Here is a 27,693-nt window from a genome sequence, read left to right as displayed (position 1 = left end):
TCTATAACTTTTTATCATATTTTGTTATTATTAAATCGAATGGTACTCTCAATGGGTTGGGGTGGGGGGGTGGACCTGTGTATTCTTCAATCATATCAGGGAACTCCTGTCTTGGGCTATGTGGTGTCCCGTACACCATACTGGAAGGTTTGATGACTGACATGCTTGGCAAGTTAGCCCCAGCACCACCAGACAAAATGCTGATAGGTACAGTATCTCTATCGGCTGTGAATAACAATAAAAGATGAAAGACATGTGTCATATTTTCACATTGTTATACTAGCAGAACACTGCGTCCACAGTATTATGTGAAGGATGGTTTATTCTACATGGAACCGGTACACTTGAAAATGATCAACGCACTTTTATAATACATAAGTTCAGCAATTGCATTCATTACTTCTGTAGCCTACTCAGTATGAGAAGAATGCCATCCTCCTGCATCTCACATCTGCCTGTAGTTATTGAACTCTGCCTGCTGGACCCATGAGGCCAACTCTGTCATATCCAGGATGGAGTGTCATGCACTCCACCCCTCCTGCCACCTGACTGCACATGTCCATAACTTGTAATGCATTACATAGATGGAAAGAAGTTCATCATCACCAACTGGCGACTTGAAGACAGAACCTCACCCAGAGAGCTGTGCACGTCAGTGTGTTAGACAGCCAAATCCTTAGATTTGTGCAAATAGACCGTAGAAATTCCATTCTAGTTCTGGTTAGACAGCTGAAGTTGTGCTCAACACACAACTGATTTTGATTTGTTAGGTAAAGTGTAGGCATACTGTCTTTATAAACACATCAATACGATATTTACAGCAATATGTTTTGTCTTTGTAACAAACACACATCAATTTGATTATTTTGTATTTTGGGGGGATGTAGCTACACTCAAACTGGGTGACGTTTGTGCAATGTCACATGTAGTCTACACTACAGTCTGTAGGGACAATAACTAATGAAACTAGCCAGTTATAGAATATTGCGTTGTAGGACTGCTAAGCTGACCACAGGCATTCAACTCACAGTAGTTGATATCATTTCTATGGTCAAATGTGTTTACAGGTGATGAAACTTTGAAAGAAAGTTGCAAGCTACTTTTGTAGGAAGGCGTTTATGTAACCGATGTGAAATGGCTAGTTAGTTAGCGGTGGTGCGTGCTAATAGCGGTTCAATTGGTGACGTCACTCGCTCTGCGACCTTAAGTAGTTGTTCCCCTTGCAACGCAAGGGCGAGTGTCTTATGAAATACATCCCAAATGCTGGCTTTTGCTATCCTGCCATAACTGATTTGACAGAGAAATGTCAGCTTGATAGGATAGCCAGCTGCAGCTATCACCAAGCTATGTTAGCTGCTGTCAGCTTGTCTAAACACAAGGTCAGCGCAGGCTTTAGCCTAGACACAGAACTGAATTAGCTGACCATCTTGAGATGGCGATTCAGTCACATGGAGAGAAGTCCTCAACTTCAAAGCGCTGTTCTCTCCATAGCAAAGCTAGCTTAGTGTACCTCGCTGTCAGTAAGGTACTCAAGACTGCACCTGTTTGTTGTGATTGAATGGCCAAGAAACACACCCAAGACAACTCTCGTTTGCCTTCAGTTATTGCTGCTAGCGTTTCATAATGAGCATTGATGAAAAACTAGGCCAAATCAGGAAGTTCAGTCGCCCTTTAAAGTAGTCTGACAAAGTAAAGTGACTTTTCAAGAAGGAAACAATTGGCTGGGAAAATGCAGCTTAACATAACTATCTATAAAAGATATACAGTGAGCTCCAAAAGTAATGGGACAATGACAGATTCTGATGATTTTGTGCCCAATAGAAATTAATGGTAAATAATGTGCATATGTTGTGGTGGGCACCAAACATGTGATTATCAATTTGTATTTGTGGTGTTTTTGCACATCATATAATTGTCTTACTTACGAGGCTATCACTGACTACTGTAAACCCCAAAACAACCCACTGTATCTTTAAACGCACCAACACTCCCACACGTAGTAACGACGCTCCCCTGCTACGCGCAATGGGCACTAAACGCCTAGTGTGCTAGTACCTTTTATTGGTGTGAACCGTGCGCGCCACGGTTTGTACACGTAGTGCTATAGTGGGAGAGAGAGCTGTCAAGAGTCTGTTTAGATTTCTACACAGTTTAAACTGGCAGGGGATTTACTCAACAATTTCCAACTGTCAAGGAAAGCTATAAACTCGCACATGCGCATATCGTAAAAATCGACGCGGATATGTAGCCTACATCCATGATTTTTACGCACAGGTGAAAAGTAATGTTTTTCTTATCGTAGATTATCCAAAGAACATAGGATAGTGATATAGTGTCAGATCAGTGAACATCATATTTATAGCCTAGTTATTGCACAAGTAATTATAGACAACACGCGGGAACACCGTTAACAGTGAAACATGTCCAGGAAAAAGACCGTGAAAGGCAAGGGGAGCTCCAAAAGCCCGACTTCATCTCCGAACAACAGCAAAGACACCGGGAAAAGTGGGAGAGGGATCGGAGCCGCGGCCCCATCCAACGGAGTGGTCTATCCGAGCCGCCCCTCACTCAGCAACAGCGGGGAGTTTTATGATATCGCTTTTAAGGTAAGACTTTTTACGCACACCATATTGTCAATACTCTCCAATCTCCAGTTGGTCATATCAGTCTCAAATGTGCAACTTCAATGTTGATGTGCCACGCTGGCTACAGTGACAGGTGCATATATGCTATTTCTTCAGGTCTGTCCATTGACATGATCTCAGGGCAATTCGTATTTTTCTGTATGTAAATTTGTGTCACTCCATTTAGTTACCTTAGGTTACATTACGAATGGAATAGCTGTCGTACAATAGCATACGAATTATAGGATTTATAGTATCATACATATTACCCGGTCGTACAATAGCATACGAATTGGATGAAGTACTCTTCCCTTTGGAAGATTTATAGTATTAGACATTTCTATCTGAGACCAGGTTGCTTGTTCCGTGTAATAAGGGAGAATTATTGGGAGAATTTATGTTGGCGGTTAGGGACCTAAACTAAAGGTGTCCTAAACAAAAAATAATGCATCCTCCTCCCCAAGTTAAGCATGACCCCCCCCTAATTAACTCTAAATAATATTTACAATCACCAAAAAAATAACTGTAGTGTGTTCACAAATGTGAATATCGACTTTGTTACTTCAGCATGCTTCTGTGGCACTGTCGATGCCACGCAGAGCTACGGGCCAGAAGGTTGACGGTTCGCTGACCACCACGGACGAGCTCACTCATTCTTCCTGCCTGTTTCATTAGGCCTACACTACGACCAGAGTCGGCTACAGACAGACGGGGAAATCAGATATTCAACATTTTGATGCCGTATTTATAATTACAGTTTATAAAATATATGCTACAAATATTCCACCAGCAGGTTTCTGTGCCAATGCACCACGCAACCAATATTATGGTTTGCGTTTTCAACACCACAATAAATAGACTGTCAATCTCGACAAACAAAAATGCATCCCTACCTAATTTGTAAGGCTACCCAGTATCAAAGGTTTGGCTTGCCAAACTCCAAATGTCATAAAACGTTTTGATGTTTTGTAACAGATGTCTCTTTCCGTTTATCAAATGGCCACTGCATTTGGATTGATTGATTTTATTTGTCAGTAAAATCAAATCAAATTTTATGTCACATGCACCAAATACAACAGCTGTAGACCTTACCGTGAAATGCTTACTTACAAGCCCTTTACCAACAATCCAGTTCAAGAAATAGAGTTAAGAAAATATTTACTAAATAAACAAAAGTAAAAAAAAATAAAATCAAAAGTAACAATACCGAGGCCATGTGCTGGGGTACAGGTTAGTCGAGATTTTTGTACATGTAGGTAGGGGTGAAGTGACTATGCATAGAGAGTAGCAGCAGTGTAAAATCAAAGGGGGGTGGTGTCAATGTAAATTGTCCAGGTGGCCATTTGATTAATTGTTCAGCAGTCTTGTGCCTTGGGGGTAGAAGCTGTTAAGGAGCCTTTTGGACCTAGACTTGGTGCTCCGGTACCACTTTCTATGCGGTAGCAGAGAGAAAAGTCTATGACTTGGGTGACTGGAGTCTTTGACCATTTTTGGGGCCTGCTGATGCTGAGCAGTTGCCATACCAGGCGGTGATGCAACCGCTCAGGATGCTCTTGATGATGCAGCTGTAGAACTTTTTGAGGATCTGGGGACCCATGTCAAATCTTTTCAATCTTCTGAGGGTGAAAAGGTGTTGTCGTGCCCTCTTCACTCTTGTCTTGGTGTGTTTGGACCATGATAGTTTGTTGGTGATGTGGACACCAAGGAACTTGAAACTCTCGACCCGCTCCACTACAGCCCCGTCGATGTGAATGGGGGCATGTTTCAGCCTCCCTTTCCTGTAATCCACGATCATCTCCTTTGTCTTGCTCACATTGAGGGAGAGGTTTGTTGTCCTGGCACCACACGGCCAGGTCTCTGACCTCCTCCCTATAGGCTGTCTCATTGTTGTCGGTGATCAGGCCTACCGCTGTTGTGTCGTCAGCAAACTTAATGAGGCACGACTCCAACACCATCATTAAATTTGCCAAAGACACAACAGTGGTAAGCCTGATCACCGACAACAACGAGACAGCCTATAGGGAGGAGGTCAGAGACCTGGCCATGTGGTGCCAGGACAACAACCTCTCCCTCAACATGATCAATACAAAGGATGTGATTGTTGACTACAGGAAAAAGAGGACCGAGCACGCCCCCATTCTCATCGATGGGGCTGCAGTGGAGCAGGTTGAGAGCTTCAAGTTCCTTGGTGTCCACATCACCAACAAACTAACATGGTCCAAGCACACCATGACAGTCATGAAGCGGGCACGACAAAACCTATTCCCCCTCTGGAGACTGAAAAGATTTGTCATGGGTCCTCAGATCTTCAAAAGGTTCTATAGCTGCACCATCGAGAGCATCCTGACTGGTTGCATCACTGCCTGGTATGGCAACTGCTGAGCCTCCGACCGCAAGGCACTACAGAGGGTAGTGCGAACGGCCCAGTACATCACTAGGGCCAAGCTTCCTGCCATCCAGGACCTCTATACCAGGCAGTGTCAGAGGAAGGCCCTAAAAATTGTCTAAGACTCCAGCCACCATAGTCATAGACTGTTCTCTCTGCTACCACATGGCAAGCGGTACCGGAGCGCCAAGTCTAGGTCCAAGAGGCTTCAAAACAGCTTCTACCCCCAAGCCATAATACTCCTGAACATCTAGTCGAATGGCTACCCAGACTATTCACATTGCCCCCTCCCCTCTCTATACCACTGCCACTCTCTGTTGTCATCTATGCATAGTCACTTTAATTAACTCTACCTACATGTACATACTACCTCAACTAACCGGTGCCCCCACACATTGACTCTGTACTGGCAACCCCCTGTAAATATATTGTTATTTAATTACTTGTTACTTTTATCTCTTATTCTTATCCATATTTTTTGAAACTGCACTGTTGGTTAGGGGCTCATAAGTAAGCATTTCACTGTAAGGTCTACACCTGTTGTATTCGGCGCATGTGACTAATAAAATTTGATTTGATGCTGCCACCACCATGCTTCACTGTGGGGATGGCATTCTCAGGGTGATGAGAGGTGTTGGGTTTGCGCCAGACATAGCATTTTCCTTGATGGTCAAAAAGCTCAATTTTAGTCTCATCTGACCAGAGTACCTTCTTCCATATGTTTGGGGAGTCTCCCACATGCATTTTGGTGAAGACCAAACGTGTTTGCTTATTTTTTTTCTTTAAGCAATGGCTTTTTTCTGGCCACTCTTCTGTAAAGTCCAGCTCTGTGGAGTGTTCGGCTTAAAGTAGTCCTATGGGCAGATACTCCAATCTCCACTCTGGAGCTTTGCAGCTCCTTCAGGGTTATCTTTGGCCTCTTTGTTGCTTCTCTGATTAATGTTCTCCTTGCCTGGTCCATGAGTTTTGGTATTCTTTTCATTTTTTATAATGGATATAATGGTGCTCCGTGGGATGTTCAAAGTTTCGGATATTTTTTTTTATAACTCAACCCTGATCTGTACTTCTCCACAACTTTGTCCCTGACCTGTTTGGAGAGCTCCTTGATCTTCATGGTGCCACTTGCTTAGTGGTGTTGCAGACTCTGGGGCCTTTTAGAACAGGTGTGTATATATACTGAGAACATGTGACACTTAGATTGCACACAGGTGGACTTTATTTAACTAATTATGTGAATTCTGAAGGTAATTGGTTGCACCAGATCTTATTTAGGGGCTTCATAGCAAAAGGGTTGAATACATATGCACGCACCATGTTTCTGTTTTATTATTGTTTTTATTTTTTGAAACAAGTCATTTTTTCACTTCACCAATTTGGACTATTTTGTGAATGTCCATTACATGAAATCCAAATAAAAATCTATTTAAATTACAGGTTGTAATGCAACAAAATAGGAAAAACGCCTAGGGGGATGAATACTTTTGCAAGGCACTGTATACAATTGCATTGTTTACCTCAGTCGACAGCTGCGGCTCCCGTCCGTACACGGTGGAGGCCTGGATGCTGCTGTTGTGTGCAAGGAGAATTACCTTCAGGTTGTTCTCCCACCCTTCCTGGTACCAATCAAGGGACTTGCCCATGGCAGTCTTAAGGGTCTAGTTGGTCCGTTCACCAAACCTGGAGGAGGGGGTAGGAAAGCGATATCTATTGACAATATAAGATATTGAAATATGTCTGATTATGTACCATGGAAAACAAAAACCAATTGTAAAAAATAAATAAAACAAACCATTGGTGACAGAATGTAACTTATAACATTCGTACCTTGTTCCATTCGTACCTTGACCTCAGTCACTCAAGATGACCTCAGGAGAACCGTGGGTGTTGAAGATGTCTACCATCGCCTTGGAGGTGGCCTCGCCAGTCTCGTCCTTGATGGATATCATACAAAACAAAATATATTTTTGGTTCCAAGCACCCTTTTTAGTGGGTCATGGAGGGAATTTAGAGTTATGCACATACTCTTCCTTTACAGACCTTAATGAGTATTGCCTCCACCCACTTGGTAAAGTGATCAGTCGCCGTCAGACACCAGCTGTTGCCATTCCTGGATTTCGTAAAGGGTCCGATGAGGTCCACCCCTAACATTTCAAGTGTTAGAGAGAATATTACTTTATTAATATCGTATCTGTGTCATACAGTATACAGATTTTCATGTTTGTAAGGATACTGACACACACACATTCTATAATATTGAACTCTGCTGTGGTCAAATAAAGCAACCATTACAAAACAACTTATCAAGGCAAAATTTGAATTGGGACACTTACCGATCATGTGCCATGGTGAAACAACTTTGATGGGCTTCAACTCCAGCACAACAGTCTTCACTCTCTCAAACTTCTAGCAGGTTAGCCCTTTAAGCAAAAAGTGACAAATTGGAACATTGTGTGCTCTCTGATATGACATTCATTGAAATCATAATCATTTCAGATATAATAGAATGTGATTGATAAACAAAAGGTTATTTCACTTGCCCAGCTGTCCACCTCCTTGACAATTCCCATCAGAAGGAGCGTAGGTTGATTTTGGCAATCACGCGCTTCACTCCGAAATGGCCAGCATGCATCTCGGTCAGCACGGCCTCCTTCTCCTCCTAAGTAAAAACCACCCTCCTGTGTGGCTGGCCATCCTTCCCCCATAGGTAGAAATGATTGCCTAACAAGTTGGAGGAGACCGCTTTACGGTCAGATGCCGAGCAGTTTCATCACCGCTTAGTATGGCAACTACTCGGCATCTGACCATAAGGCGTTACAAAGGGTAGCGCGTACGGCCCAGTACAGCACTGGGGACAAGATTCCTGACATCCAGGGCCTATATACCAGGCGGTGTCAGAAGGCCCCAAAAATTGTCAGACTCCAGTCACCCAAGTCATAGACTGTTCTCTCTGCTACCGCACGGCAAGCGGTACCGGAGCGCCAAGTCTGGGACCAAAAGGCTCCTTAACAGCTTCTAACACCAAGCAATAAGACTGCTGAACAATTAATCAAATGGCTACCTGGACTATTTACATTGACCCCCCCCCCCCCCCCCCCCCCGCGCGCTGCTACTCGCTGTTTATTATCTATGCATAGTCACTTTACAAATTACCTCGACTAACCTGTACCCCCACACATTGACTCGGTACCCCTATATATAGCTTCGTTATTGTTATGTCATTTTCTTGTGTTACTTTTTGATTGTATTTTTTATTTAGTAATATTTTCTTATCTCCCTTTCTAGAACTGCATTGTTGATGAAGGGCTTGTAAGTGGGCATTTCCCAGTAAGGTCCACACCTTGTTGTATTCGGCGTATGTGACAAATAAAATTTGATTTGAAAAGAAGAGTTGTTGAAAGTCTCAAGTACATTTGCATTGCAGTCTTTCTCTCTGTTTCTCTCTCTCCACCTCTCTCTGTCTGTCTTCCTCTCTCTCCCTCGCTCACTTTCATCCTTTCTTTCTCACCCCCCCTCTCTGTGTCTGTCTAGCGAAGACACCTAGTTAAGGGCATTTGGAATTACCATAATTGCTTACACCTATCCATTTGATTGATCAGGTGGCTGGAATGGAGTCAATTGAATGGTATCAACCACATGGAAACCACGTGTTTGATACCATTCCATTTACTCCAGTCCAGACATTATGAACCATCCTCCCCTCAGCAGCCTCCACTGAACTATATGTATATAGCTAGCAACTCGCTAGATGGAAAATGGTTGTTGAAAAAATGGTTGTACATAGCTAAATCAGTCCTGTTATCCAGTAGAAGTTAACTGCTTAAAGTTACCCTGAATTGTGAATTTCTCTGAAATTTGCCCCTCTTGTCGAGATCAGTGGTGTCTTCATAGTATGTCGCCTGGTTGGAAAGATAAAATAAAATATCCTCGAGGGATGCCATTAAAGTGCAAGCTACATACAAACAGAAAGCTACAATAACAGTTACAGTAGCTAGCTAGCTAATGTTAGCTAAATAAAACTGTCTAAAACGTGACTACGCAGGCTGAGGTAAATAAGTATCTAGCAACGTCAATCTAAAAACAGCTTAAATGATTTATTCCAATTTAACAATATTTACTTATATAGACAAATATATGCTAAAGAAAGAGTGTTCTCTTTCCAGTCTTTTCGGTCCTCTAAAACAGCAGGTAGTCAGCAGGTTGTCACCGTCAAACATCGTCCTTGGAGAGCAATTCTGAGGTAATAATTTTGTGCGGACTAAGCAAACGTTTATGCGGTGAAATAGAACTAGAACTGCCCGCATCCTCCTTCCTTTGCGACCACTACAAGGTAAAATAGAGCCAAGCAACCAGCATAGCAATGGATGCTTTGGTTCATTACGTAATCCAGTCAGAATTTTGCAAGTTTTAGCAACAACCTTAGCAACAGAAACTATAACTCATCGAATCCAATTGTGATGTGGGGGAGGGCACTTTTTGGCAGGGGGTCACTATTTGGCATTACTGGCCCCTGTGTTGAGCATCAGCGTGTTGCTGCCTACCCTTACCACCTGGGGTCGGCCAATCAGGAAGTCCAGGATCCAGTTGCAGAGGGAGGTGGTTAGTCCCAGGGTCCTTAGCTTAGTGATGAGCTTTGTGGGCACTATGGTGTTGAACGCTGAGCTGTAGTCAATGAACAGCATTCTCACAAAGGTGTTCCTTTTGTCCAAGTGGACAAAAGGATCTGTGGATCTGTTGAGGCGGTATGCAAATTGGAGTGGTTCTAGGGTTCCCGGGATAATGGTGTTGATGTGAGCCATGACCAGCCTTTCAAAGCACTTCATTGTTACCGACTTGAGTGCTACAGGCGGTAGTCATTTAGGCAGGTTACCTTCGCTTTCTTGGGCACAGGGACTATGGTGATCTGCTTGAAACATGTAGGTATAAGACACTCGGTCAGGGAGAGGTTGAAAATAGCAGTGAAGACGCTTGCTAGTCCGCGCATGCTCTGAGTACACATCCTGGTAATCCATCTGGCCCTGGGGCATTGTGAATGTTGACCTGTTTAAAGGTCTTGCTCACATCGGCTACGGAGAGCGTGATCACACAGTCGTCCGGAACAGCTGGTGCTCTCATGCATGCTTCAGTGTTGCTTGCCTCGAAGCAAGCATAAAAGGCATTTGGCTCGTCTGGTAGGCTTGCGTCACTGGGCAGCTCGCGGCTGGGTTTCCCTTTGTAGTCCGTAATAGTTTGCAAGCCCTGCCACATCCGACGAGCGTCAGAGCCGGTGTAGTATGATTCAATCTTATTGATGCTTTGCCTATTTGATGGTTCGTCTGAGGGCATAGAGATATTTCTTATAATAGTATGGATTAGTGTCCCGCTCCTTGAAAGCGGCAGCTCTAGCCTTTAGCTCGGTGCGGATGTTGCCTGTAATCCATTGCTTCTGGTTGGGAAATGTACGTACGGTCACTGTGGAGACGACGTCGTTGATGCACTTATTGATGAAGCCGGTGACCGAGGTAGTATACTCTTCAATGCCTTTGGATGAATCCCGAAACATATTCCAGTCTGTGCTAGCAAAACAGTCCTGTAGCATCCGCGTCATCTGACCACTTCCATGTTGAAAGAGTCACTGGTACTTCCTGCTTTAGTTTTTGCTTGTAAGCATGAATCAGGAGGATAGAATTATGGGCAGATTTGCCAAATGGAGGGCGAGGGAGAGCTGTGTGTGGAGTAAAGGTGGTCTAGAGTTTTTTTTTCCCTCTGTTTGTACATGTGACATGCTGGTAGAAATTAGGTCAAACGGATTTAAGTTTGCCTGCATTAAAGTCCCGGCCCCAAGAAGTGCCGCTTCTGGATGAGCATTTTCTTGTTTGCTTATGGCCTTATACAGCTCGTTGAGTGCAGTCTTAGTGCCAGCATTGGTTTGTGGTGGTAAATAGATGACTACGAAAAATATATAGATGAAAACTCTCTTGGCAGATAGTGTGGTCTACAGTTTATCATGAGGTACTCTACCTCAGTCGAGCAATACCTCGAGACCTCCTTAATATTATACACCGCGCACCAGCTGTTATTGACGAATAGACACACACCCCCCCACCCCTCGTCTTACCAGACGTAGCTGTTATGTCCTGCCGATGCACGGAAACCCCAGCCAACTAAATATTATACGTGTCGTTCTTCAGCCACGACTCTGTGAAACATAAGATATTACAGTTTTTAATGTCCCGTTGGTAGGATAGTCTCAAACGGAGATCATCCAGTTTATTTTCCAGTGATTGCACGTGGGCCAATAAAACGGATGGGAGAGGCTGGTTACCCACTCGCCGATGAATTCTCACAAGGCACCCTGATCTCCGCCCCCTGTATTTCCGTCTTTTCTTCACGCAAATTACACAGATTTTGGCCTGGTCTCAGAGAAGCAGTATATCCTTCGCATCGGACTCATTAAAGAACAAATCTTTGTCCAGTTCGAGGTGAGTAATCGCTGTTCTCATATCCAGAAGCTATTTTCGGTAATAAGAGACGGAAGCAGCAACATTATGTACAAAATAAGTTACAAACAACGCGAAAAACACACAAAATATCATAGTTGGTTAGGAGCACATAAAACGGCAGCCGGCGCCATTACATTTTTTTATTTGTTTGTACAATTATTTTACTTGTGAGTGTTAGCAGTTGATGTTATTCTTCAATAATACAGACCCCAAAGCAAATCAGGGGGAGAAAAATAGGTTTATTTAAAGAGAACGAATCATGCTGGGAAGTAGATGGTTGTTGTTCATTCGCCCCTGTTCTGTGATTTTTCTCCACAGACAAAGTAACAGGATGTAATTTATAACCCCCAACCCTAGCCTGTGGTTGACCAATTAGAATTCCTTGCAGTAAAATTGGGCCAATGGCCAAATTACAAGTATCCTTTTTCAGGCTCAATGTATAGACGATTTGGACCAATGAGAACTTGACACATAAGTTCTGGACTGAAATTCCTACACACATTCTAAACAACTATTTCCATTAATTTAATTCCCTATTGACCTCTAGTCCTCTGCGTTGTGTATGATCTTAAAATAGTTTAACACTCCCACCTAGACCATTTAAAAAATAAGTATACTTAAATTGTCTTTTTAGAAAACATGAAAAAATACAGTATAAAAAAACATTAGCAGTAAGCATAAAATAATTTACATGAAACACCTTGCATTTCTATAAAACACAAAGGGCATATTGTACTTGCTGTTAAAATAAGAAATAGATTTCAAACAAAGTTAGAGAAAATACGTTTTATGATGTAATGATGATATCCCTTACGATTCCTACCACATCCTGTATTAGGAGGAAACTCACACAAAAAATAATTTTCTGTAAGACAATAATATTCAATCATCCTATTGGCAAGATAATCATTCATGAGTCCTTTAAAAATGACAAGCTCTTCCACACTGGTATCAGTTCCACATAGATAACTATTAGAAATGATGTTCTGACTGTCTGCCGGTAGTGAGGAATTCTTCTTCCGTTCCACTGGTTGATAAGGACTTCTCTACTGAATACTTCACCGGTGATCTTGTATCATTTCAGGTACAGGCCTTGGGATATTGCTGCAGCTTCAGACGGTAGATTCTCAAAACCTGTAACGAAGGAAACAAAAAGTGAAAGTAACATGTCCTGATTTCAAGAGAAATGTATATATTTCACAGATTTCCCTAAGTAAGCATGTCTCGATTTTCATGAAAAAGTTGGACATTTCACCTAGATATCCCTAATATGATCACTGCCATGTACAACATAGAAGCTTATCAGGTTCTGATCATCTTACTATGCTTCTTCACCTGAGATTGGGCCCTGATTGCTAATCAATCAGTTCTTTGTTCTCCAGGCTCCGCTTTGTCATCAAAATAGACAACCTTGCAATGAGTGACGTATCCATTGTGATTTTCCGTGGATTATGAAGAGTCAAGTTGCATAATAACGTCAAGGCCTAAAATAGGTTGTTCAAAGGAGCCTATCCACACACCTGCATCAATCTTCATTGGACCAATAGAAATTGATCATGGTTTTGTCTGTTTCATATGTCTCCCCCCCCCACTTGCTCTCATCTTGTTACCCGTGTATTGAGGACATATATGTTTTGCATACGATATGGGCAATACAGTGTCTTCAGCACCCGTATCTACAAAAAAATCTACTGCAACGTTCTTAACCATCATGTTCACGTTTATTCCATCCGATTTCATATGTACACCAGCTGAGATGGACGTAAGAGTCTGTTAGTTTACCTCCATGTCTTCCAGCAAACTCTTCTGCGAAACCGGTGAGAGCTTTTTAAAATTCTGCATCAGCATTGTGTTGTTGGGGCTGTTGTCCTGTTTCCATTTTCCCTTAGACGGACCCTGCTTCACCTGGCCATTCCTCATAAGAACACGTTTTCTTTTCCGACAGTCTCTTTGCCAGTGACTAGAAATCCCGCAATAATGACATACACCAGGTTTCTCTTCTGCTGAACACAAAGGATGTTGTTGGTTTCACTCAGAACTTGCACAACTCTGACAGCCGGTTTATGATGTTGATTGATGTCTCTGTACAGTCGTGACAGCCTGTCGATGATGTCGCCATAGTTTTGTCTCTGGCAGTCATTAGTTGTGGAAACAACAGTTTTTCGCAAATCATGTATGGATTGCATCAACTGATGGGTTATTGCCTCATTTTTGGAGGAAGTGAGTGCATCTTCATCTTCCATGTCGAGTAACCCACTGTGTATAACCACCAAAAGTATAACCCCTTTTGAGGACTTTAACCTCTTATACTATAGAACACAAATTGTTTCTGTAGGGCCTGGTTACCCATAACTCTTGCGATCACTACAAAAGCTTGTACAATGCTCACAAGGCTTACATTACCCACACGTGTAAAAATTGCTACTCAACTAGCAACTCAATTCTATGCAACAAGAAGGTTTCACACCCTTAATCAATTATGGCTTATTTAACTGATAGGGCTTTAAGGTTGGTATGGCTTTGAGTTGCTGTGGTAATTTCTTCCACTCAACAGTGCTGGGATATAGAAATGTCTTAATACCAGATAGACTCATATATTTAAAACAGTGAATATTAAAGTCTTTGGCTCTGTTATTATGCTGTTGGATGTCTCTAACAAAGGTAAAAAAGTTGGATAAGTACCTGAGGGCTGAGTCCGTGATAATTCTGTGGACCAGAACAACTTTGAAATAATACTACTCTTTTTTTCCCAATGATAGCCAGCCTAGCTGCTTAAAATGCTCAACCTCCAGATGAGTATGAGGCGGGAGTTTAAGTACAATTCTTACAAGCTTGTTTTGGCTGTTCTGTAGCTTATTCTTTAAATGTATGGGGTTGCTGGTGAACCATGATGTGCAGGCATAATCAAAGTGACGCTGGACTAGTGCACTTGCCAGATTCTTTAGGGTGTCTATAGCTAGGTTTCCAATCAATTGGCGACAGATTTTCTTGCAAATATTCTAAAATCTGCGTAAAACCAATATGCGCTTTTTCCCATCAGTTGTGTTTCCATCAAATTGACTTGTTGCAGATAAAAGTCTGTGCATAAATACGTAGTGCACATAAACATTTATTTTGCGGGTAAATAATACAAGTTAAATGGGTTTCCATCGCATTTTCAACTCTAGGCCTACGGATGGTTTTGTCACAAAAAGTGTTGGGTACAGTGGTTCCTCAATTAAAAGTTTTGAGATTATGCCACAGGATTTAGAGGTAATTTGTGGTTTAGTACGTTACCCTGCGTCACTGCTTCATTGCTCCAGACCACCGCAAGGGGGAGTTAGAGCACTGATTATGCTTTTGGAAGGTGTACATTTTTATATATATATATATTCCATGGTATTCTTAAGATATGTGTTTACTGAATATAAGCAGCAAGTGATTTTTGCTAAATAATTAAGTTGATGGCGCAGTCATATAGCCTCGGCACCTACATAAAGCTGAGTGACTCACTCATTCATGGCTTTGGATCAAAATAAGTAAGTACCAACATTCTTTCTGATAGTCGAAGTGAAAAATAGAAAGTGATTATAAAAAGTCATGACTCTACAATTGATCGCTAGTTTTGGTCTCAATAAGCACGGTCTGTGAAGAGCGTTTAACTAAAATAAGCAATGTTTGTTAAAAAAAACACCAGGAATATACAGACCTAGACCTATGAACACTTAAAAAATGAGTCCGGGTTAGTGCTTTGTGTATATTATTGGTTATCCTGACCTGGATGCCATGTATTATAGTCTCTAAAAGGAAAAGTATTACCACCGTGTCTTGCGCATTTCATTTTCCATTCATAATGCATCCTTATTTACAAAATGATTATTATTAACCCTGCATTATAATTCAGGCGGAGAGCGACCTGTTTAAGTGATATGAACAAAATATATTGGAATGGCAAACAGACAAAATTTAAAAGGGCCTCATGTTCAAGAATGGCCTTTTTCCCTTTATTCAGATTACAACCGCTCACTTTCGGTTATTTGAAAATGAAATCATCTCCAAAATATCGTAATTTTTATTAAACAAGGACTTGAAAATGAGATTGTGAACTTTGCAAACAACGTTTCCAGTCTGAGAATGAGAAGTGTAAATGACTGTAATTAATACATTAATCCATTATGGGCTAATAGCAGGAAAATACTCTTGCCAAAAAGGAGTGTAGGGAGAGAATTTTATCGTCAATTTCTCAAGCCAAAACATCTTGATGGCCTTCACCAGTTCATCTTTGCTTGTAGGCTTGGCAGAGTTACGGATTAATGTTTTCAGTTGATGCCAAACAAGTTTGTTTGGGTTTAAATCAGACGACCTACATGTAGAGATGAAAACATATTTGTAGCTACACTGTAGGCCTACCTTAGGTGTTGTAGGTCTTTTATTTCTTTTTATTTATTCTTTTTTTATTTAACCAGGTAGGCCAGTTGAGAACAAGTTCTCATTTACAACTGCGACCTGGCCAAGAATAAAGCAAAGCAGTTTGACACATACAACAGCACAGAGTTACACATGGAATAAACAAACACACAGTCAATAATACGGTAGAAAAAAGTCTATATACAGAGTGTGCAAATAAGGTAAGATAAGGGAGGTAAGGCAATAAATAGGCAATGGTGGCGAAGTAATTACAATATACCAATTAAACACTGGAGTGATTGATGTGCAGAAGATGAATGTGCAAGTAGAGATACTGGGGTGCAAAGGAGAAAGATAAATAAATAAATGAATAAATACAGTATGGGGATGAGGTAGTTGGATGGGCTATTTGCAGACAGGCTATGTACAGGTGCAGTGATCTGTGAGTTGCTCTGACAGCTGGTGCTTAAAGCTGGTGAGGGAGATATGAGTCTCTAGCTTCAGTAGTTTTTGCTGTTCGTTCCAGTAATTGGCAGCAGAGAACTGGAAGGAAAGGCGGCCAAAGGAGGAATTGGCTTTGGGGGTGACTAGTGAGATATACCTGTTGTAGCGCGTGCTACGGGTGGGTGCTGCTATGGTGATCAGTGAGCTGAGATAAGGCAGGGCTTTACCTAGCAGAGACTAGTAGATGACCTGGAGCCAGTGGGTTTGGCGACGAGTATGAAGCGAGGGCCAGCCAACGAGAGCGTACAGGTCGCAATGGTGGGTTGTATGGGGCTTTGGTGAAAACACAGATGGCACTGTGATAGACTGCATCCAATTTGTTGAGTAGAGTGTTGGAGGCTATTTTGTAAATGACATCACCGAAGTCAAGGATCGGTAGGATGGTCAGTTTTACGAGGGTATGTTTGGCAGCATGAGTGAAGGATGCTTCATTGCAAAATAGGAAGCTGATTCTTTATTTAATTTTGGATTGGTGATGCTTAATGTGAGTCTGAAAGAAGAGTTTACAGTCTAACCAGACACCTAGGTATTTGTAGTTGTCCACATATTCTAAGTCAGAACCGTCCAGAGTAGTGATGCTGGACGGGCGTGCAGGTGCGGGCAGCGATCGGTTGAAGGGCATGCATTTAGTTTTACTAGCATTTAAGGGCAGCTGGAGGCCACGGAAGGAAAGTTGTATGGCATTGAAGCTCGTCTGGAGGTTAGTTAACACATTGTCCAAAGAAGGGCCAGAAGTACCCAGAAGGGTGTCGTCTGCGTAGAGGTGGATCAAAGAATCACCAGCAGCAAGAGCGACATCATTGATGTTTACAGAGAAGAGAGTCGGCCTGAGAATTGAACCCTGTGGCACCCCCATGGAGACTGCCAGAGGTCCAGAAAACAGGCCCTCCGATTTGACACACTGAACTCTATCAGAGAAGTAGTTGGTGAACCAGGCGAGGCAGTTATTTGAGAATCCAAGGCTGTATAGTCGGCCGAGAAGAATGTGGTGATTGACAGAGTCGAAAGCCTTGGCCAGGTCGATGAATATGGCTGCACAGTATTGTCTCTTATCAATGGCGGTTATGATATCATTTAGGACCTTGAGTGTGGCTGAGGTGCACCCTTGACCAGCTCTGAAACCAGATTGCATAGCGGAGAAGGTACGGTGGGATTCGAAATGGTTGGTAATCTGTTTGTTAACTTGGCTTTCGAAGACCTTAGAAAGGCAGGATAGGATAGATATAGGTCTGTAGCAGTTTCAGTCTAGAGTGTCTCCCCCTTTGAAGAGGGGGATGATCGCGGCAGCTTTCCAATCTTTGGGAATCTCAGATGATACGAAAGAGAGGTTGAACAGGCTAGTAATAGGGGTTGCAACAATTTCAGCAGATCATTTTAGAAAGAGAGGGTCCAGATTGTCTAGCCCGGCTGATTTATAGGGGTCCAGATTTTGCAGCTCTTTCAGAACATCAGCTATCTGGATTTGGGTGAAGGAGAAATGGGGGAGGCTTGGGCAAGTTGCTGTGGGGCGCAGGGCTGGGCAGCCAGGTGGAAAGCATGGCCAGCCGTAAAAAAATGCTTATTGAAATTCTCAATTATCGTGGATTTATCTGTGGTGACAGTGTTTCCTAGCCTCAGTGCAGTGGGCAGCTGGGAGGAGGTGCTCTTATTCTCCATGGACTTTACAGTGTCCCAGAACTTTTTGGAGTTTGTGCTACAGGATGCAAATTTCTGTAACTGCAAACTGCCTGTGTATATTGGTTCCTAACTTCCCTGAAAAGTTGCATGTCATGGGGGCTATTCGATGCTAATGTAGTCCGCCACAGGATGTTTTTGTGTTGGTCAAGGGCAGTCAGGTCCTGTGTGAACCAAGGGCTATATCTGTTCCTGGTTCTACATTTTTTGAATGGGGCATGCTTATTTAAGATGGTGAGTAAAGCACTTTTAAAGAATAACCAGGCATCCTCTACTGACGGAATGAGGTCAATATCCTTCCAGGATACCCGGGCCAGGTCGATTAGAAAGGCCTGCTCGCTGAAGTGTTTTAGGGAGCGTTTGACAGTGATGAGGGGTGGTCGTTTGACCGCAGACCCATTACGGACGCAGGCAATGAGGCAGTGATCGCTGAGACCCTGGTTGAAGACAGGGGTGCATATAGGGGATGTGCATGCAAGCAGATGAGGAGATTTGTCTAGGACAGAAGAAATTGCATGTGCCCAATAAAATACCTCACAACCCTCCCCAAAGCAAAAAAAAAGTTATACAACCCTCCCCTATTTTGGACCCCCCCACACACCCCAGTAAATTTCCAACTGTCCCTTAGGGGAACTAATGACAAGGTTAGGACATTTACATAAGGCTAGGGGAACTAAAACAACTAAGGCTTGATGAGGCAAGGCTGGTCTCATAGCCATTGGCCTATAACTGTGATCGACACATGAGAAAAATGTATTTATTTTATTTATTTTCGCCAGTGACAGGCTATTTCGTTTAAACATCCTGCACTCCAAATTGAAAAATAAGACAAATTAACAAAAGATTAAGTGGTCAAGAGGTTGTATGATGTAATTTGGGGTTCCATCATGATGCACGTTCCAAAATGTATAAAAGCGTGGTATCGCCAATTTGCCTTCTGCATCAACTTGTTTGACTCAGTGCTACAAAAGGACGAAAGGGCCATTGATGAGAAGGCTGCCCGGGCACGAGGGAGCCCTGTTGATACCATAAACAAGATGGTGGTGGAGGAGGAGAAGAACACAGGATTTGAGCTCTGAGTCCACTGCCGCTTGCAATGGACCCAGCGCATCTTCAGAGACCACTGGAATGAGCTTGCCGGACTCCAGAGATCCAACCGATAATTAAGAACCTGCTGGACTCCCACGCGGTCACTGCCTCCACTGGCAACCGTGGCACCGGCACAGCCTCCCATAGTCCACAGGATGAAGGTCGCCCCAGAGACCTTCCTGAAGATTGAGAATCCCGGCGCACGTGCCGGCTTCGTTCCGATGTAGGTACTGTCCAGATGACATACACCTGGGAGACTGTTGTCCCAACCTATTGTGGCTGCCCCAGTGTCCCTGCTATGCTGCTCAGCCTGTGTACTACTACAACACCTGGATGAGCTACCCCATTATACATTTATGAACTGAAGAGGAGAGAGGACCCTCAAAGAGAATTTTTCTTCAAGACAGAAACATCTTACTTTCTTTTATTTAATTACATTATTTTATCTCTATTACATTAGGCAATTGTTTAATTCATCAAGGCATTACCATTGTCTTACATTAGTTGTTTTATTTAATCAAGGCCGAAGCCTGTTCTTGCATGAAAATGTATTTTAATTTTTTTTAAGTGAAAAGAAAATCCCTTTTTTATTTCTGTTCTTGTTAGTTATGGCATTATCTGAATTATAAAGCAAACAATTCTACCCAGAATCATAGTGCCAAATGGTTAGGGTATATCATGACATTTTAGTACCAAAGCGCATTTGTCTAATGATTGAAATGGATGTTTGGTTACATTACACTACGTACTGAACCTACATTAACGACTGTATTGTCAACTACTGAGCCACAGCTGTGTCAACAATGATATGGGAGACGATTGTGTGCCACTCCTGACGCAGCACTCAAACATTCACACTGTGACAAGAACAAACACTGACTTTGTTACACACAGGGCACCACACCACAGTACATAAGGGATTCTGAGCCTCGTATAGTAAAGTCTGTGTAACACATCAATAATTTGATATAATCAGAATACTGTAATACAGATGTAGGATCTTAATTTGATCACTGTTTTGTTGCTGTGAATTTTCCTGCAAAGCAGGAAATGCAAACTGGTTGTTTATTTGTTTTTAAAATGCTTCTAAAGATTGTAATTTCCATTTTGAAATTTCATACATGATTTGCCCTAATGAAACATTTATCAAGCACCACAAAAATGTCAATTTATTATAATCCACATAATACATACTGTTGCTCAAACTGGCTCAAATTAAGATCCTATGTCTCCTTGGTTGTATTATGCCTGCATTGTGCTCATGCCGTCTGGTTGCACATTTAAGTGTGTGTGTGTGTGTGTGTGTGTGTGTGTGTGTGTGTGTGTGTGTGTGTGGGAGGGGGGGGGGGTTGTTATGTGGAAAAGTCTCATTCATTCCCAACCATGCATAGGATCTACAGCAAGGCTCTGCAACCCTGTTCCTGGGACGCTACCGTCCTGTAGGTTTTTGCACCAACCCCTATACTAGCGCACCTACGCTGAATCAGGTTAGTTACAACTGGGGTTGGAAGGAAAACCTGCAGGACGGTAGCTCTCCAGGAACAGCGTTGAAGAGCCCTGACAATGTGCCTATGCATGTCAAACCTTTATTTCTTAAACTAAACGTACTCCAGGTCTTCAATAATTACTCAAGTCAAGGTCTATAGCCTCCACAGCTCAACTGCCCTGCAATACTATGATGTCCAACTTGAGAACACTGGCACATTAGCCTGGTATGCCCCATGCACACTCTTCACCCAGCTAACAATTCTAGGGAGAGAGAATATTTTTGTGATGTTACCTTTAATGTTCCTCAGATGTCTTGAGTGTCCAGTTTTCCGTTAGTTAGGGGAACATTCTATGTACATTACCAGTCAAAAGTCTGGACACACCTAATTGTAGAATAATAGTGAAGACATCCAAACTATGAAAACACATATGGAATCATGTAGTAACCAAACAAGTGTTAAGCAAATCAAAATATTTTATATTTGAGATTCTTCAAAGTAGCCACCCTTGGAATGCTTTTCCAGCTGTCTAGAAGGAGTTCCCACATATGCTGAGCACTTGTTGGCTCATCCCAAACCATCTCAATTGGGTTGAGGTTGGGTGATTGTGGAGGCCAGGTCATCTGATGCAGCACTCTATCACTCTCCTTATTGGTCAAATAGCCCTTACACAGGCTGGAGGTGTGTTGGGTCATTGTCCTGTTGAAAAACCAATGAGCGCAAACCAGATGTGATGGCGTACCGCTGCAGAATGCTGTGGTAGCCATGCTAGTTAATTGTGCCTTGAGTTCTAAATAAATCAGTGACCGTGTCACCAGCAAAACACCCCCACACCATCACACCTCCTCCTCCATGCTTCACGGTGGGACCCACACATGCGGAGATCATCCGTTCACCTACTCTGCATGGTTTCTTTGCAGCATTTCAACCATAAAGGCCTGATTCACACAGTCTCCTCTGAACAGTAGATGCTGATGTGTCTGTTACTTGAATTCTGTGAAGCATTTATTTGGGCTGCAATCTGAAGTGCAGTTAACTCTAATGAACTTATCCTCTGTAGCAGAGGTAACTCTGGGTCTTCCTTTCCTGTGGCGGTCCTCATGAGAGCCAGTTACGTCATTTCGCTTGATGGTTTTTGCGACTGCACTTGAAGAAAATTCATGAAATTTTCCGTATTAACTGACCTTCATGTTATAAAGTAATAATGGACTGTCATTTGTCTTTGATTATTTTAGCTGTTCTTGCCATATTATGGACTTGGTCTTGGTCTTACTAAATATGGCTATCTTCTGTATACTACCCCTACCTTGTAACAACACAACTGATTGGCTCAAACACATTAAGGGAAAAAATTCAACAAATTAACTTTTAACAAAGCACACCTGTTAATTGAAATGCATTCCAGGTGACTACTTCATGAAGCTGGTTGAGAGAATGCAAAGCTGTCATCAAGGCAAAGGGTGGCTACTTTGAGGAATCTCAGATGTAATATATTTTGATTTGTTGAACACCTTTTTTGGTTACTACATGATTCCATATGTGTTATTTCATAGTTTTGATGTCTTCACTATGAATCTGCAATGTATAAAATAGTAAAAATAAAGAAAAACCCTTGAATGAGTAGCTTTGTCCAAACTTTTGACTGGTACTGTATGTTAGCAAAAACCTCCTGAAAACCTATTTATCATGTTTTGGCGTTAGAGAACATGCCCTAATTTTCAAACAGAACTTAGCCAGAAATTGGTTGCCATGTTCTCAGAATGTCCAATATTTTAGACATGTTTCACGGGAATGTTGGAAGAACATTCCTGTGTCCAGTTTTGTTAGCATTATGATAATATATTCCATCAACATCCCACCAAACATACATAAAACATGGTTGCCCAGTACTCAGAATATAAACTTTTCATTATCTAGATATGTTTTATGGGAACGTTGTATGAACATTTCTGTGTATCAGTTGTCAGGACGTCACCTAATGGTCCCAAAGAAAGGTAAACACACACACACACACACACAGTGCTTTTAACAAAGTGTTTTCAACTTAAATATTTGACACACTTTCACATGCATACATTGTGCAGGTCCTGACAACTGATACACAGGAATATTGTTGCAACGCTCCCTGAAACGTGTCCAGAACATTCATATCTTATGTTCTAAGAACATGACAACCATGGATGTTGATGGAATATTATCCTAACCCTTAGAAAACTGTATACAAATCAAATCAGTTTATTGGTTGCGTACACAGATTTGCAGATGTTATCGCAGGTGCAGCGAAATGCTTTTGTTTCTAGAGCCAACAGTGCTCTAATACCTAGAAATACAAAACAATACACACATATTCCAAAAAGTTTAAAATAAAGAAATGAAGAAATATCAGAATGAGTAATGTCAGAATGAGACCAGAATAAAAATATATAACAGCGGTGGCTGCTGAGGGGAGGACAGCTCATAATAATGACTGGAACGAAGCAAATGGAATGGCATCAAACACATGGAAACCATGTGTTTGATTTATTTGATACCATTCCACCTTTTCCGCTCCAGACATTACCACAAGCCCGTTCTCCCCAATTAAGGTGTCACCAACCATATGTGATATATAACGGTGTGTATAGACAGTTTGAACAGTATATGAATAGGAAAGGTGTGTACAGCAGTAGTTGTATAGGATGACCCATGACTAGAATACAATATATACAAGTGGGTAAAACTGTATGTAAACATTATTAAAGTGACCAGTGTTGAATTAATCTATGTACGTAGGGCAGCAGTCTCTAAGGTGCAGGGTAGAGTACCGAGTGGTAGCCGGCTATAACAGTGACTAAAGTTCAGGGTAGGGTACTGAGTGGAGGCCGGCTAGCGGTGACTATTTCAGTCTGATGGCCTGGAGATAAAAGATGTTTTTTTAATCTTTCGGCCCAAGTATTGATGCACCTGTGCTGTCTCCGCCTTCTAGATGGTAGCGGGGTGAACAGGCTGTGACTCGGGTGGCTGAGGTCTTTGATCTTCTTGGCCTTCCTGTGAAACCGGGTGCTGTAGATGTCCTGGAGGGCAGGAAGTGTGCCCTTGGTGATGTGTTGGGCTGACACGGGAATGTTCTTGCCATGTACCAATGACACTTGTCTAGAACATGAATATTCTGAAAACAAGTTCTGGTTAAGTTCTGTTTGACATTAAGTGAATGGTCTCTTGGAAACAGTCCTTGCACATCACTTGAACATTCCTATGAAAACGTTAGGTATTGACCAAATGAGACTCTTAAGGGGACGTTCCCTAAAGTTGTAGGAACATTTGTTGTTAGCTGGGCAGTTCTTGTGCCCCCTGTGCTTCCCTTTCCACCTCTTTCCCAGATTGATCCCATAGGATGTTGTCTTCAGTATTTCTCTTTGATGTGATAGTGAGTGCTCTTCTCGGGTGCCTGCTTGTTTACTCTGTAGCTGTGTGTATTTTTATGTGAACTGAACTCCTGTGTTTTCAAAGATGTGAATACAAATACATTTTTCCCCCTGAGCTGTTTTGAGCTTCTCAGTCAGCACGAAACACTTCACACACACACACACACACACACACACACACACACACACACACACACACACACACACACACACACACACACACACACCACTGAGTCTCCCCTTTATCAACTATTCGAAGCTTCTACTTTTATCCAGAAACAAGTCTCTCACCATTGCCGCCTGCTATAGACCACCCTTTGCCCCCAGCTGTGCCCTGGACACCATATGTGAATTGATTGCCCCCCATCTATCGTCACAGCTCGTGCTGCTAGGTGACCTAAACTGGGACATGCTTAACACCCCAGCCATCCTACAATCTAAGCTTGATGCCCTCAATCTCACACAAATTATCAATGAACCTACCAGGCACAACCCCAAATCTGTAAACACGAGCACCCTCATAGATATCGTCCTAACCAACTTGCCCTCCAAATACACCTCTGCTGTCTTCAACCAAGATCTCAGCGATCACTGCCTCATTGCCTGCATCTGCAATGGGTCTGCGCAATGGGTCTGCGGACCACCCCTAATCACAGTCAAACGCTCCCTAAAACACTTCAGCGAGCAGGCCTTTCTAATCGACCTGGCCCGGGTATCCTGGAAGGATATTGACCTCATCCCGTCAATAGAGGATGCCTGGTTATTCTTTAAAAGTGCTTTCCTTACCATCTTAAATAAGCATTCAATTTTTTTTAAACTAGGAACAGATATAGCCCTTGGTTCACTCCAGACCTGACTGCCCTTGACCAGCACAAAAACATCCTGTGGCATATTGTATTTGCATCGAATAGCCCCTGTGATATGCAACTTTTCAAGGAAGTTAGGAACCAATAAGCACAGGCAGTTAGGAAAGCTAAGGCTAGCTTTTTCAAACAGAAATTTGCATCCTGTAGCACAAACTCCAAAAGGCTCTGGGACAGTGTAAAGTCCATGGAGAATAAGAGCACCTCCTCCAAGCTTCCCACTGCACTGAGGCTAGGAAACACTGTCACCACCGATAAATCCACGATAATTGAGAATTTCAATAAAAATAATTATGGCTGGCCATGCTTTCCACCTGGCTACCCCTACCCCGGTCAACAGCCCTGCACCCCCCACAGCAACCCGCCCAAGCCTCACCACATTCTTATCGGCAGACTAAACATCCTTGGTTTCTCAAAAGACTGCCTCGCCTGGTTCACCAACTACTTCTCTGATAGAGTTCAGTGTGTCAAATCGGAGGGCCTGTTGTCCGGACCTCTGGCAGTCTCTATGGGGGTGCCACAGGGTTCAATTCTTGGGCCGACTCTCTTCTCTGTATACATCAATGATGTCGTTCTTGCTGCTGGTGATTCTCTGATCCACCTCTACGCAGACGACACCCTTCTGGGAACTTCTGGCCCTTCTTTGGACACTGTGTTAACTAACCTCCAGACGAGCTTCAATGCCATACAACTCTCCTTCCGTGGCCTCCAACTGCTCTTAAATGCAAGTAAAACTAAATGCATGCCCTTCAACCGATCGCTGCCCGCACCTGCCCGCCCGTCCAGCATCACTACTCTGGACGGTTCTGACTTAGAATATGTGGACAACTACAAATACCTAGGTGTCTGGTTAGACTGTAAACTCTCCTTTCAGACTCACATTAAGCATCTCCGATCCAAAATGAAATCTAGAATCCGCTTCTTATTTCGCAACAAAGCATCCTTCACTCATGCTGCCAAACATACCCTCGTAAAACTAACCATCCTACCGATCCTCAACTTCGGTGATGTCATTTACAAAATAGCCTCCAACACTCTACTCAACAAATTGGATGCAGTCTATCACAGTGCCAACCGTGTTGTCACCAAAGCCCCATATACTACCCACCACTGCGACCTGTTTGTTCTCGTTGGCTGGCCCTCGCTTCATACTCGTCGCCAAACCCACTGGCTCCAGGTCATCTACTAGTCTTTGCTAGGTATCTCAGCTCACTGGTCAACATAGCAGCACCCACCCGTAGCACGCGCTCCAGCAGGTATATTTCACTGGTCACCCCCAAAGCCAATTCCTCCTTTGACCGCCTTTCCTTCCAGTTCTCTGCTGCCAATGACTGGAACGAACTGCAAAAAAATCACTGAAGCTGGAGACTCTCACCAGCTTTAAGCACCAGTTGTCAGAGCAGCTCACAGATCACTGCACCTGTACATTGCCCATCTGTAAATAGCCCATCCAGCTACCCCATCCCCATACGGTATTTATTTATTTATTTTACTCCTTTGCACTCCAGTATCTCTACTTGCTCATATCTTCTGCACATCTACCACTCCAGTGTTTAATTGCTATATTGTAATTACTTTGCCACTATGGCCTATTTATTGCCTTACCTCCCTTATCTTACCTCATTTGCACACACTGTATATATACTTTTTTCTACTGTATTATTGACTGTATGTTTGTTTATTCCATGTTTAACTTAGTTTTGTTGTATGTGTCGAACTGCTTTGCTTTATCTTGGTCAGGTCGCAGTTGTAAATGAGAACGTGTTCTCAACTAGCCTACCTGGTTAAATAAAGGTGAAATAAATAAATAAATAAAATTGATCTTCCCACTCTGGTCTCTCTTGGTCTTGACTTGTAGTGAGTTTGCTAAGAGGGAGAAAAGTCTGTGGTATACAGATATTAGTGACAAAGATGGAGGTATTGGTTCCGTTTTTCTGTGCTCCGTTTTATTTACTTAACAAATAAGGAACACTCAAAATGTGCACTTATAAATCATAACAATTGAATTAAAATACAGCTGTGGACAGAAGTCAAAGATCAAACAACACACATACAACCGATGTCTCTCCTGAGTTCTGGAAAATAGGAAAAGTCCCAAGTTATTTTATTAAGCCCAAAGTCCAGCCCTAGTGATGTCACTGCATACGTCATTACCTTCTACTCATGAGACCAAGCACATGCATACACAGCTATACAAACTTGCAAGAGATACAATAGTTCCAGTATTTTCTATGGGCTCAGCAGTAAATGTCCACTCCCCAAGTTGATTTATAGAGGTATGTCTGACTAGTCTCTTATCTTTCACTCCCCTGCAGGGTTCTGTGTCTAATCTCTTTTAGCCTAGATGTGCCTTCTCACAGACACCCTGCAATAATTCACACATCTCTCAGACCGTTTCTTTATAAGAGGCAGAGACTAGAAAAGACTGTGGAACAATATTAAAACCTTATAATGAACATATATATTGTTCATTTGTAGTCTAGGACCCTATAAATGTAGTGGGGGAGGGGTCTTATAACCCTTCCCCTTCTATTAATACAACATAAGCATAATCAATTATTATAATACATCAAACATTTGGTGCAGCCCCTATCATGACCCCAAGTTGACCCCATCAGAGGTCTGAAGGCAGGCTAGATTCAAAGACAGACACAGAGACGGACTCATCACCCGACTTAGACAAATCACCTCACTGTGTTGAGTAGAGCTTCATGGTGTAATGATCGTTGACCTCCACTACTGAGGGCTCATCAACCCCTACCACAGGCATTCAGAGAAGATGGAGATGACTGTCTGT

General features: G+C 42.6%; 1 protein-coding gene and 1 long non-coding RNA gene across 2 annotated transcripts in view; one reads left to right on the top strand and one right to left on the bottom strand.

The window, feature by feature from the left end:
• Positions 1-1,992: 1,992 nt before the first annotated feature.
• Positions 1,993-27,693, top strand: part of rab26 (RAB26, member RAS oncogene family) — a 143,494-nt gene continuing 117,793 nt past the window's right edge. Inside the window, exon 1 of the mRNA XM_029706397.1 lies at positions 1,993-2,606. Within this exon, the coding sequence (XP_029562257.1) occupies positions 2,421-2,606 (186 nt within the window). The 5' untranslated portion in view covers positions 1,993-2,420. The remainder of the gene's footprint in view (positions 2,607-27,693) is intronic.
• LOC115157984 (uncharacterized) lies at positions 12,264-13,457 on the bottom strand. Its single transcript, XR_003868597.1, has 2 exons — positions 13,272-13,457; positions 12,264-12,623 (listed from the first exon to the last, which is right to left on the bottom strand). It is a non-coding gene; the product is annotated as an uncharacterized LOC115157984 (long non-coding RNA).

This window comes from Salmo trutta, chromosome 2 (genome assembly GCF_901001165.1).
Source record: "Salmo trutta chromosome 2, fSalTru1.1, whole genome shotgun sequence".
Taxonomy (NCBI): domain Eukaryota; kingdom Metazoa; phylum Chordata; class Actinopteri; order Salmoniformes; family Salmonidae; genus Salmo; species Salmo trutta.
This window is presented reverse-complemented; position numbering and strand designations above follow the sequence as displayed.